At 46.3% G+C, this 13,604-nt stretch overlaps 1 protein-coding gene across 2 annotated transcripts; it reads right to left on the reverse strand.

Moving 5' to 3' along the window:
• Nucleotides 1-844: 844 nt before the first annotated feature.
• Nucleotides 845-12,534, reverse strand: TXLNA (taxilin alpha). 2 transcript variants are annotated; one of them, XM_042440619.1, is made up of 12 exons: nt 12,378-12,534; nt 11,159-11,388; nt 10,358-10,687; nt 8,406-8,497; nt 7,488-7,658; nt 7,122-7,316; nt 6,231-6,350; nt 5,739-5,813; nt 5,053-5,145; nt 4,587-4,682; nt 2,986-3,354; nt 845-2,308 (listed from the first exon to the last, which is right to left on the reverse strand). In XM_042440619.1, the coding sequence occupies exons 2-11, from the start codon at nt 11,352-11,354 to the stop codon at nt 2,998-3,000; spliced, it is 1,725 nt and encodes a 574-aa protein (XP_042296553.1). In that variant the 5' UTR covers nt 11,355-11,388; nt 12,378-12,534; the 3' UTR covers nt 845-2,308; nt 2,986-2,997. The 2 variants fall into 2 exon arrangements, with proteins under 2 accessions (XP_042296553.1, XP_042296552.1); XM_042440618.1 differs by having other exon boundaries at nt 845-3,354.
• Between the last annotated feature and the right edge of the window lie 1,070 nt (nt 12,535-13,604).

Consider the following 13,604-nt stretch of genomic DNA (forward strand, 5'->3'; position numbering starts at 1 on the left):
GCATTGGAGAATATTTGCCCATAGGGAATCATGGGAGAACACTTGTCCATAGAGGATTATTAGAAAATATTTGCCCATACAGAATAATTGGAGAATCCTTGCCCTTAGGGAAACACTGGAGAATATTTGCCCATAGGGAACCATTGGAGAATATTTGCCCAGCGTTTCCCTATAGGCAAGAATGGTTTCCGTAAGGGCAAATACTGTCATTTGTTGTAGTACATCCCTGGAAAAGCAACAGATTCCTCTTCCCCGGTGGAGAAGATAATGCGGTTTCATCCCAGTTTAAAGTGCTGGTGCTCTGTCTAGTGGAAATCCTGGTTTTGTGTTGGTTTTTTTGGCCAAGGATGGAAAAAAGAGGTACAAACTGTTGTTTGTTGTGGCTCCAGAGCTCTCTGACAGAGAAGGCCAAACATCTCACCAAACTATAGTCCCCAGAATTCATTCACTTTTTGCTCTGGCAATTAAACCGGTGTCAATCTGTTTTATTTCTACAGTGCAGATGCAGCCTAAAACTCCAGCGAGTAATATCTGGTAGACTGTGCCATTATAACTATTATTATTTAGTGTTTAGTATAATTGTGATTGTTTAATGCTTGGGACATGCCACACTGTCGGATGCGACTTTGATGCCTCGATTCTTCGACAGAAAACAAGTTGTCCGTGGTCTGCGTTTCCAGCTAGTAACATCTTGCAGGCTGTGAAACTGAGAACGATTATTGATGATATTGACAATTATTGACTACCTTGATCAATAACTGATGGTGGAATCTGGAAATCGCAGCTCCATAAACCCCCAAAAAGTGGCGACAAGGAAAGAAAAAAGCAGACGCCACACCCAGGATCAAGTTTATGTTCATTTTTATCGGATACAAAGATACATACAACAGATCTGATTATAGGCTATTTATACCACAGCGTTTAAAGAAAGAGAAAGAAGTCAAAAGGGTTTTTTGTTTTTGTTTCTGTTTTCCTTGAAAAAAGCAGAAGCCGAGAGAAAACTCTGGTCGCTTCGGCTCAGATCATAACCGTCGGGAGCAAAGCTGTGGTCTCCTTATACATTCACTTGGCTTTTGGACAGCCCTGCCAGGAAGGCTCCTGCGGAGGGGATTTGGGGGAATTTAATCCCTTTCGTAGCATGGGGCCCAGGAAAGAAAAGCAAACCGCCTGAGAAACTGGGGTGCTGATCTGTCAGTTTGAACAAGTTTAAAGATGGTTACAAAACTCATTACCTAAATCCCAAACCTCTTTGAAGCACAAAGAGGTTGTGATAAGAACCTTCCAAATACTGTCGGACTGCAGCTCCCATCAGGCAAGGCTGAGGAAAACTGGAAGTTACAGTCCGGTTGTAGTTGTAGTTTATTCTAATCTGGTTGTAGTTTATTGTGGCACCAGAGCTCTCTGACAGAGAAGGCTAAATGTCCCGCAAAACCACAGTTTCCATAATTCCCTTGCATTGAACCAGGGCAGTTAAACTGGATTACCTCTGCAGTGCGTTTTGGACCTCTGACAATAAAGGGTTGCACGATTCCCACTCCTGGACCTTTGATTCGACTAAGGTTTTGCAACGCAGCTGCCAGGTTTGCACCTGGCTGCAAAAACTGGCCAAAAGTGGCACAAATTAAGGTTGTCGACTGGGCTTCTGAGACAGAGAGAAATCCAAAACTAACAAGGATGGGGATTTAGGGCCAACCCCTTGCCACAGCTGCAGGGACTCCAGAAAGAGACGGTGACCTGTCCGGAGTGCTGCTTGAGGTCAAGGAAAGGAAGCCCAGACACTGCCAAGGAAGTTCCAGTGGTCAGCCCCATCCCCGAGTTTGGATCTACATTTCCTGGGCTCACTGTCTGGAATAAGAGGCTAGGTTTCATCTTCCTGAATCTCAAGGCCTATGACAGGTTTCGTACTGAGGTCCCAAAGAGGGGAGGTTAATACATTGGAGGGGGGGTCTCACCTCCATGCAACTGCCCCCCTCCCCAAAACCAAGGACTTCTCGCATGCCACGACAGGCGCGCGGACAACCATCATGTGCAAAAACACGTAAGGAAGTAAAACCTTTGGATCAAGTTCTTTTTTTTAATATACGTACATCATGTTGTGCGTGTGTGTGCATATTAAGCATCGAGGCAACTGTGGAGTTGTAAGGCTATTGAAGACGTTAAAGGTTCTGGAAGTAGCAAAGTCCTAAAGGGGACAAGCCCGCAAACACACACACACAAACACACACCTCGCAGCTCTCCTCGGGGGAAGCAGCCCCTCTCTGTCTGTTCCCACGAAACGACACCACGCATCCATTTTATTCTCCTCTTTCTGGGAAGACGAAGAAGAAGAAACCCTGCTTTTTAAAAAGAAACCCAACAACAACCGACAAAAATAGCACACTCCTGAGTCTCCTGTACTAGTTGTTAAACTGGGTGAAGTTGTGGTTTTGTTTTAGGGTGAGGAGGGGGGAAAAAAACCTTAGGAGGGAAAGAAAGCATTGCTCCCTGTGATGTCCGCTCCGCTTTTAAGTCTGCACAGCACCCAGAGGGACACCATTAATGTGGAATATTTGGGGCAAGGGAAAGGTTGGGGTGGCCAATTCCCCACCACCCCAAATTCCCTTTCTTGAGAAGGTCTTTCAGTGGAATCGCCACACACACTTAGCCTGCTCACGCAACACAGAGAGAGAGAAGTGGATTGACCGAGTTTATAATTATCTGTATATAAAAAAGTGGAGGCCGCCCTGGAAATGACTCCGTGTCGTAGAATATCGATAAGACAGATTCTTAAAAAAACAATGAAGCAAAATAAAGAGAGAGAGAGAGAGAAAGAGAGCCTTCGGTATTGTCAAAAAGCTTTGATCTAGAAAACCTTCGCCCGCACTCTCCCCTCTGCCTTGCTGCATTTCCCCAAAAGGGCTGAACTTCCTTGTCTCCCCATATCCAGCCCTGAGGCCCAGAATGGGAAATGGACCAGTCTCTGCAGAGGTCTGCTAGCCACCCTACCTTCGGCCTCCTTTACTCAGCTGGGACTGCTGCTTCTTCGGCCTCGTCCGGAGGTGGGCAGGCACCTATGCTTGGTCCGCCAAGCTGCTCGGCTGGTCCAGTGAGGCATGCTGTCGCCGCCTGGGCTGGAGCAAGGCACTCCCCGGCTGCGGCCGCGCCCTGCGGGGTCAGCTCCTCCAAGCTGCCTGGGGAGGGCTCTTTTGGCGATCCCTGGATTGGCTCCGTAGTGACTGGGGAAGAGGTGAGGGCACACAGGTCCTGGACCTTTTTGTTCAGGTCATTGCGCTCCGTCTGGAGGGCCCGGCACAGTTTCTCGAGGCGCTGGATCTTCACCTGTAGGCCTTCGAGTTCTTTGTCCCGGAGGGTTTTCTTAAAACAAGAAAGTCATTTCAAAAAGTCATTAAAATCATTTTTTAAAAAGATTACTTTTCATGGCTCATTTTCACCTTGTTTTCCCAAGGCAGATCAACAACAACAAAAGCAAAGAGTAAACAATTTGGAAGGAGTCACCAAAGTGGCCCCCAACAGATTTGTTAATCTGTTGTTGTTCTGCACCTCAATCCATGGGGAGAGGAGGGTAAGAAATGAATATCTCCATTACCACCACTTTGGCCATTACAAGCAAGGAAATAACTGCTAGGTCCAGTAGCCTATGGTCCAACGTTTATATATGGACAAATCAATGATTTGAAAAACTTGAGTTAGCATTTTAAAAGATACAAGCATCAAAAGATGGAGTAAAATATCACATAAGAGCATCCTTCCATACAGCCACAGGGAAGGGAGGACCAATAATAATAATAATATTAACTCAAGTAATATAAGGGAACTAGTTATCAAGGAATTTTACTACCTTTGAGAAATATCTTCTGTGCCCTAATTTGCTCTGTAAGCTTTTTTATATGCTTTTAAAAAATATATATTTTAATGAGTTTTATTTTTTTTAAATGTTTAGTGTTTTAAAATCTCTGTCACAGCAGCAGCAACGAAAGAACATTGTTTGGATATGGAAAGTGCTGGAACACATACACTCCTCCTTTCACCCCTTTTCTCCTGGCTTTCAGATTGCTCTGGAATTTTTAGTCCCCAACAGCTACAAAGAGCAAAAGTACGGAGGGGGGAACACCCCATTTCTGGGCTGACTTTCCCTGCAGTGGCCATAAGCCAACTGTGAAGCAAGGTCAGAGAGCTAGGCTGACTTCAATGAGAAAAACCAGGAGTCTACGGAGGGTGAATCTTAATTTGGTGCAGCAAGGGGCAAAAGCAAAAATGCAAGGTGGCCGTATGACTTTGCTTATATGACACGGTTTTGGCAAAGAACGCCAAATGAGGAGGAGGACTGAAGAGGAAAGACAATTCCTGCGACACCAGGAGCACTGCAACCACTTTGGCAGAAGATCACTTAGGATTTCTTATTCCAAAACCATCAAAGGAGTGACTGGTAATTTCTTCAGTGAAGGTGAAAAAGAAACCATGACAACTTCTTTAAAACATAGGAGGTGGGTGGCTTTGGAGGATTGGTGGGTGGCTTCAGGGGCCACAAAATGGCATTTTGCCCACTGCTGCTCTAGAGAGAGGTAAGAAGAGAGTAGCCACGTTACCTCTTCTGCCATTTCCAGAAGGGCTTTGTTGCTGCTTTCCCAGCGTGAGCGATACATGGTGGTTTCTTTCTCTAGCTTCTTAATCTTCTTTGTCATCTGCAAACACCATTGCAAACACAAACAAGGGAAGAAAGGGGGGAGGAAAGGCATGAGAGTTAGCAAGCGACTCTGACTCCGTCTTCTTGGTGCACAGCAAGTCACGATTTTTCATGGGGAAAGCCATGATGGTTTATTGCAACAAAAACAAAACTTCTTGCTTTATCTAGATCAGCACTGTCAACTTTGACTTGCAGGCACTGCCTTCCAAGGAAAGATTCATAGACTCGCCGAATGCCAACATCCACTGGATGCAGAAGAGGCCTTTCCAAGATTTTGGCCCATGTCAGTACTAAAATAGAGATGACTCTAGAGCTCCTGACCTCAAACACCTCAGCCTTGAGCTGAAGGCTCCAGTAATGCAACATACCTTCTCCATTTCTTGCTTGAAGGTAGTGAACACCTCGCTGCTTTTCGAAAGCGTGTTCTGAAACTCTTCAAACTTCTCGGTGTAGAGGGCCAGCTAAGATGGGAAAGAGGAGGAGGAGGAAGAAAAAGGATTGAGAAAGGAGCAGAGGAGGCTTTACAGCAATTTCTTTAGCACCCCACTGAACAGGTGCGACTGTGAAAAGAGAGAGAACATTTCTCCCATAGCTACGTATCCTAAAAATAGTGATCTTTCAAGAGTAACCACTTTTGTTACACGTAAGGGGAACACACGCTAATCTCTTATGCTGTTAGAAATACCCCAAATATTTTAGCAAACTAATTTTCACATAAAGCTTCAAAAGTGTTTAAATCATTAAATCAAAAGTGTTTAGCGTTTAAATCAAGTGGGCTAAACCTGATACCATTATTGAGAGCTCTGGAAATTGTTCAGGAAAGCTAACATCATTGACTGGAAGGGTGCACAAAAGGATGGGGTTGGGGACCTACCTGCAGCCCATAGGTCACCATGTGCCCACCCTGTTCCTTCAATCGCTTCTATCGTCAGTGGTTGAGCTTACTAACAGGTGGCCGCTGAACTTATCATCTCCCCAGAAAGGTGAAATCATGTTACTTTTTATCCCTTAGGCAGAAGTGAAGAAGAGAGAAAAGAGCCCCAGGGCTGCTCACCTGCTGCTTGAGGTGCGTCTCCTGTTGTTTCATCAATTCACACATGCGTTGGGACTCCACCGCTTCTTTCAGCAGCTAAGAGAAGGAATGGAGCAGAGAGTAAGAAATGAACCCGTCATATCTATGGGACATGGTTAAAATGCTGCTAAACACTATGGAATCTTCATCCCATAATATTCATGTTAAGAAGCAAGCAAGATCAGATCCAGCTTTCACTGCAGGAAATAGCAAAAGTTAAATCCAGTGTTAGCCCTATTTAGACTAGACCCATGAAAAGCAACATAACCTAAGTCAGTCATTAAGTCACAGTTCCCATTAATTCAAATGGAAATTATCTGAGATGGTTCAAACTAGGCATTTCGCTCCCAAAGTATATGGACTTGGGGTGGAGAAAACAGGATACATGAGAGCATCCCATGTTGTTTTTGTGAACACCGATCCCCCAATGTCCCTGCCCCAAACTGCTGCTCTACAAGTAAAATGGAGACTCACAAAGTCCTTCTCTCGCTGGTGTCGCTCCTCAGCCTCTTTCAGCATCTCTTGGGCTTGCTGGAGTTTGGCGTCCACCAGCTGCTGCTGCAGGTCCTTGTGTTTGAAGACCTTGTCGATGTGCTGTACAACAGAAATGCAAGAGGGCTGATCAGCCAAAGGCAAGGGACACTCCAAAACGGAAGCATGAGGCTGCTTTTAGCAGCAATATCCCAAAGCATGGAAATGGGAAACCGGCTCCTACCTTCCAAGAGAAAAGCATGACCACTTTCCAGGATTTGAGAGTACCAGTACCCCTGTGATTCCAAACAGCTCTATGATTCTATGAATAGTCAAGGGGCAAGACCATACTTCATTCCATAGCATACCAAACAGGAGCTCAGGGGAATGACACTGACCAGGCAGAGGACGGCACAAGAGAAATCTCCCAGGACACACGTGCACACATACACACATCCCTGCATGACTGTTTAGGTTTGACAGGCAGAGATAACAGCAGTGCCACCCAGAAGCCATTTTACTTACTTACTTATTTATATTTAGCTATTTAATGCATGTCTACCTTTCTCTCAGTACAGGATTTAAAAAAACAGAGTAAAGAAAAATACTGTATAAAAAGATTCTGGATCCCGCCTTGCTGTGTCTGAAAAAGTGCTCACTTCCACAAGCAGAGGTAGATCTCTGTCGCATTATTACGAACCATCCCAAAAACAACCATTGGAATAATGAATATCTTACATAGACTTTCCTCCCAAGTCTCCCCTGCAATTATGTCCTACGAAACAGAGTCTGTGGAGTTATAGGGGCTCTTCTTTCCCCCAGCCCCAAGCAGACACATGTATTCCAGGGCTCCTCCTCAGAGGCACCCCTCACCACTCAGGGCAGGTAACTCACCTCTTCCCGCAGCTCATACTGCTCAATGAGCTTCTTCAGCCTTTCGGCCAGCTCCATATTCTCCTCCCGCAGTTTGGAGTTCCTCTCATTGTGCTGTTCCATCTGCAACTGGATGTCGTTGAGCGTCACCTGGAAGTGAGACGTCACCTCCTTCCGCTTCTCTTCTTCCTCACGGGCTCGCTGGACACCTTCCTCCTAGACAGAGGCAGACAAACAAGGCAGTCAGACTGTCCAAAAGTCAAAAGCAGGTGAGGTGGATGTGTTTGGAGTGGGACAATGGCAGTAGGACAACTACACAAGGCTTTGACAAATAGTGGCCATTCCCAAAGCTGGGGTGGGATGATGGGAGAGACAGGTCTCACTTGCCTTGAGGGTGCGGTTGTGCCTCTGCAGCTCCCGGCACAGGCTTTCCAGCTTGCTCCGGGCCAAAATGGCTTTGCTGTGTTCACTCCGGAGATGATCCTTCTCCTGGACCAGCTGGCTCTGCTTCTTCTGCAGGATCTTCATCTGCTTCTGAGAGTTTCTATGCTCTTCCAGCTGACAAGAATAGAAAGAACAGCCATGAGCCACTCTACAGCACTAAAGGGTTGCGGGTCCAAGGAGTTTCCCAGGCACTAGTTGTACAAAGGAAAAAAGTGAAGGTCCAGAAAGACTGTACATCTCCATACAAACCTGCCATGGGATATGTAATAGCGACAGTATGTTTTAGGAATGTTTAGAACTGTGAGCTCAGACACAGGTACTGAGATAAGTTAGAAAAGGAGTTAAACTCAACCAAGATCATTTGCGGAAACTGCTTAGTTAGTGCAAGGAAGAGAAAGGGGCGGTATGAGAAAGGGAAAAGAAAAATGTGTTTATAAATTCTGATAAATGAGAAATAATCCTGCCTGAAGGTTGAACCGTGTGAGTCTGGGAAGCTGCACTCGGGCGAACATAACATCTTGGGGGTTAACTGAGCTACAAAAACCATAAACTCTAAAAGTGGACTTTGCGCATATAAAATAAAAACATTCCAAATATGTCCTGCCGTGTCAACTCCTAAATGGGACAAAAGCCATGGCTATTTGGCCTTGATACCAGCAATGGCTTGCTTTATCTTTCTGGCTTTGAAATGGCTGCGGCTCATCCCAAATCACAAAGACTTAAACACACAAATACACACTACTCCCCATGACCATCAGGTTGTCCTAGTAAATGAGAACGAGACAAACTGGACGCCATCCCAGTGGCTCCTCCTGCCTTCCCATCCCTCCATGCTTCCCTCTTGTCTTGCTAGAAACTAACCAGTTCGGCGTACTTCTTGCACAGGGCTGCCAGCTTCTCCTCGGATGTGCTGAGAGTGTTCAGGGTCTGCATCAGCAGCGTGATTTCTTTACCTGGAATGCAAACGACAAAGCGGAGGTGTGTTCAAGGTTGTGGCGAAACTGGAGAGCTATAAAAATGGTAGATTTTAGACCCTATACAGACAGGCCAAAATAAAGCTGCTTTGGATCACTTTGGAGGTATGCTGTTTCAATGATGCATGCGTGTTAAGGGTCCAGAAGCTGCGCCAAAGCTGCACTCTAGCCCTTAGGACTGGATCATGGTGCGGCTTCCAGACTCTTAGTATGCATGCATCATTGAAACAGCAAACCTCCAAAGTGACCCGAAGCAGCTTTATTTTGGCCTGTCTTTATGGGGCCTATTGAAAGAGGAGGCAACATATTCAGGCATAACTTAGGCTAAAACTTGCATATGTTACTTTATTGGGGAGGAGGAAGAGGTATTCAATACCTTCTTCTTGTACCTGGTGACATATGGCAACCCATGAATTTCACAGGGTTTTCTTAGGTAAGGAATCCTAAGGTGGTTTTGCAAGTTCTTTCCTCTGAAATATAGCCTATAACACCTGTTACTCATTGGTGTTCCCCCATCCGAGTACTAACCAGGCCATACCTGGCTTAGCTTCCAAACTTGGATGGGATCTGGTGTCTTCTGGGTATGTTGGCCTTGCATCTCCTTCCTACCTGACCCCCCAAAGGAAGGCAGATTTTCTAGTTGGAGAGCACCTCCCGGCCCCATGATGCCAACACTTGGCTCTTTCCAGACGAAGGACAACTCACATGGTTTTTATAGGACAAGGTCACCATGAGTTGAGAAACTTCTGCAATTCGAGCAGAACTATTTTTACCGTGGAGCAGCCAGATAGAAAGAGAACCCGGAAAAATACTAAAGCTTTCTTGGTGGAAGATTTCCCTGCAGTCGTACCTGTTTCGCCACACCTTGTCTTCCAATCGCCCAGAAGAGCTGGCCTCTTACTAATAAAAGCCTCAGCAGCTATATAGGAGAAAGGCTAATTTCACAGAGGATATTCCGTTGACATTGGAATTTGGAAGGTATGTTTTCTTTATCTCCACCCTTCCCACAACCCGGACCTGGGTCACTTTCACACCACATAACTTTAGCAATCTGACACCAGTTTAATGACCATGGCTGCATCCTATGGGATCCTGGGATTTGTAGTTTCGTGAAGTATTGAGAATTCTCTGCCAGTAAATGTTAAGTGCCCCCCGAAATTACAAGGATCCCCAAGTGATATCCAAGTGCTATGATGGCACAGTGTGAAAGAGACCTAGAAAAACAGAAGTTGAACCAACAGCTGCCAGAAAACGTACACAATTAAAGAATTCAACAGGCACAGAAACCAGAGCCGGAGGTCCAAAACACACTGTGGAAATAATCCAGACTGAGACCACTTTAACTGCCCTGGCTCAGTGCTAGAAAATCCTGGGAATTGTAGTTTATTGTAGCACCAGAGCTCTCTTGACAAAACTACAGTTCCCAGAATTCCTTAGCATTGAGCTAGTTCAAGCAGTTAAAGTCAAGATGGATTATGTCTGCAGTGTGTTTCGGACGTATGGGTACATCTACACTGCAGAAATAATGCGCTTTCACACCACGGCGACCACTATGCTCCATCCTACAGAATCCCGACACTTGTAGTTCTCTGAGGCACCAGCATCCTTTGCCAGGGAAGGCTAAAGGCCTTGTAAAACTACAAACCCCAGGCTTCCATAGGATAGAGCGACAGCACTCAAAGTGGTGTCAAACTGTATTATTTCTACAGTGTCAATGCACCCCTAGAAGAAGAGTATGATGCCGAGAAATTACCCATTGGTGAATGCAAAATATTTAAGACTGAGGCATACGTCGATTTAAAAAGGAGAGAGGAGGGCTGTCAGCCTGGAACCGCTTACCAAGCCCCTTCGCCTTCTTCTTCTCCTGAGTCCGTTTCTGGTCGCGCTCGCCGCCCTCATCGCCGGCCCCCCGGGGACCCTCTTTCTCCCCGTTTATTTCGGGGCAGCTTTGCTCCGGCTCGCCGTTTCTCGGGGACTCGCTCCGGCACTTCTCCGCCTCGTCCAACTCGACCGGCTCGCTCTGGCCACTGTCCTCTCCTGGGCCGTCCTGGTTGGTATCCATGCAGTACGTGTTCAGGATGTCCTCCAACTGCCGGCTCAGCTCCTCGGAGACGTCGCAGGCGACAAGCTGGGGGTGCGGCTGGGATGCGGGCTCTTCCGTCGGAGGGGCTGCGGAAGGCAGAAGGCATTGGGGGAAATCACGGACCTATGGGTACATCTACACCGCAGATATAATGTGCTTTCACACCACTGTGACTGCCATGCTCCGTCCTACAGCTACTCCTAACCTATGACCGACTGGAATGTATTTATTTATTTTGTGGGGTTTGGGGGCTATGTGCCCATGTTCTAGAAGAGTTTATTCCTCACGTTTCGCCAGCATCTTCAGAGAAATGGATGCAAGCCACAGATGCTGGCGAAACGTCAGGAATAAACTCTTCTAGAACATGGGCACATACCCCGAAAGACCCACAAAAATCTATGGATGCCGGCCATGAAAGCCTTCCATATTTCTTCATCTATAGTATTTATACCCTGCTCTTCAGCCACAAAGGCTCTCACAGCTGCTTACAAATGGTTTAATAGTATGACAACAAGTAATATGAACACCAAGGCAATGCAGCCTGCGATGGCACATACCCTCTTCCTTTTTGCTCTGCTTCTCGCTGATGGGATTCTCAATACTTCCATCAACCAAAGGCTTTGAATTGGACCCGTCCGGCTGGGCTGGAGAGACTTCTGCCAAGTCCCCATCCTCCAAGGCTGGGAAAGGGCTGGTTTTGGAAGGGCTGCCAGGAAGGAGGGCGACCGGACTTTCCCCCTCTTGGTTCTTCATTGCACTTCGCCTTCAAAGCCACTTTCGGAGGTTCCTAGGAAAAACACAAGTCACCTTTTTTTGCTCTAAGGAAAGAAGGCGGTTGACACTTTCAGTCTGTATTATCACTGCTCACAACACACTGAGATGAAGGGACGGGAATAACCACCACTGAAGCCATAGGAAATGCAGAACCATAGAACTGGGAAAGACCTTCAAGGGCCATCCAGCGCAACCCGCTTCTGCCATGCAGGAACTCGCAATCATAGAATCCCAAAGGATAATCCGGTCCAACCCTTTGCCATGCAGGAACTCACAATCAAGCCACCCCCAACAGATGGCCATCCAGCCTCTGTTTAGAAGCCTCCAAAGAAGGAAACCCCACCACGCTTCAAGGGAAGGTCTTCCACTGTCAAACAACTCTTCTCCTTAGGAAGTTCCTCCTAATGTTGAGGTGGAATCCCTTTTCCTGGAGCTTGCATCCATTGCTCTGGAGCAGCAGAAAACAAGCTTGCTCCCTCCTCAATATGACATCCCTTCAAGTATTTAAACAGGGCTATCATATCACTTCTTAACCGCCTCTTCTCCAGGCTAAACATCCCCAGCTCCCTCAGTCGTTCCTTATAGGGCTTCATAGTTTCCAAACCCTTCACCATTTTGGTGGCCCTCCTTTGGAGATGCTCCAGTTTCTCAATGTCCTTTTTGAACTGTGTTGCCCAGAACTGGACACAATATCATTGCATCTGAGGCCGGACCAAAGGAGAATAGAGTGGCCCTATTACTTCCCTTGATCCAGACACTTTACTTCTATTGATGCAGCTTAGAATCGCATTGGACTCGTTAGCTGCAGCGTCGCACTGTTGGCTCACGTTCAGCTTGGGGTCTACTAGGGCTCTTATGATCATTGATCGCCCTTTATAGACCCTCCTCCCCAAAACCCCACAAGAGAAGCCCCGCCTCCTTCTCCCTACGTCACGCGCACCCTGCTGACGTCACCACGCCGCTGTGACGTAACGTTTAAGCGCTATGACGCCAAACCCTCACCGAACTGCCAGAGGGCCTCTTCCGTCCCTTCCTTTCTCCCGCTCTCCTTCCCAGAAGCCGCCAGTCCTCCTTTCCTTCCCCTTCGGCCGCTTCAGCTTCTCCAGCTTCGAGGGTTGCGAGGAAGCAGCTCCGGCCCCGGTTCGTGGATACTGCGCATGCGCCGCCCACCGCCGCCAGCCAATCAGCGCGCGGGGCGGAGAAAGGCACGCTGGGAAAGGAGGGAGGAGGGGCGGGAAAGGAGGCTCGCGAGGCGGGAAGTTTGCGCCGGAGGGACTACAGCTCCCGGCATGCAACGCTTCGGGAGGGCGGGGCCTTCGGTGCCAGGAAGGGACAGGGAACTACATTTCCCAGCATGCTCTTCGACGTGGGATTGGAATGGGGAGTGATTTTAATAATAGTTTAGTTACGTTGTGTAGTTCTTATTTATTTTAACCTGCCCAGATCTGAGGAAAAGGCAGGATTTAAACAAACCAGTGTGTTCAAATTAAGTATTTAATAATAGATACTATCTGTATCTATCTGGTGTGTATGTATGTGTGTGTGTATATATATATATATATATACAGTATGGTTATATGATATATATATATATATATATATACACACACACACACGAGATCATATATATATATATGGTTTCATATACACACACACACACACATATATATATATATACGGTTATGGTTAAGTGTGTGTATATGTGTGTTTGTGGTTATATATGTGTCTGTTTTATATATACATATATATAGAAAGGTTGTTTGTGTGTGTGTGTGTGTATATATATATATATATATATATATGGTGTGTGTATGTATGTATGTATGTATGTATGTGTATCTGTGTGTGTGTATATATGGTTATGGTCTCTCTCTATATATAATATATATACAGTATATGGGTTTAGATGTTATTGTCCTATATGGCTAACGTTGTTATCATCCATATACGCACACTCAATATTGAAGGTGTGCCAAATCAATGAACGTGACTCAAAATGGTGGCCCAGGGACCAGGGCTGGGCCTTGAGGCATAACCTGTCTGTTGGTTCTTGGAAGGTTTCCAGGAAAGAAACACAATCACAAGCTAAAAGGCCCAAACATGGTCTTGGTTTCTTGGCACAATAGTATAGTATGGGATCAGACACGAGGTACTATATTATTTATGGTATAATGGTCACACATTAACAACTTCCATTACCTGGGTCACTACACAACCAGTGGCACTTTC

Source organism: Sceloporus undulatus, chromosome 9 (assembly GCF_019175285.1).
Source record: "Sceloporus undulatus isolate JIND9_A2432 ecotype Alabama chromosome 9, SceUnd_v1.1, whole genome shotgun sequence".
In the NCBI taxonomy this organism is placed as follows: domain Eukaryota; kingdom Metazoa; phylum Chordata; class Lepidosauria; order Squamata; family Phrynosomatidae; genus Sceloporus; species Sceloporus undulatus.

Bases quoted from the DNA above. Each gene is read 5' to 3' on its own strand.
- TXLNA (XM_042440619.1), bottom strand. From the start codon at position 11,354: ATGAAGAACCAAGAGGGGGAAAGTCCGGTCGCCCTCCTTCCTGGCAGC. The intron at 7,659-8,405 runs GTTAGTTTCTAG...TATTCTTGTCAG, and splicing joins GCAAGAAGTACGCCGAACTG to CTGGAAGAGCATAGAAACTC. The intron at 5,814-6,230 runs GTGAGTCTCCAT...TCCTTCTCTTAG, and splicing joins ACCAGCGAGAGAAGGACTTT to CTGCTGAAAGAAGCGGTGGA.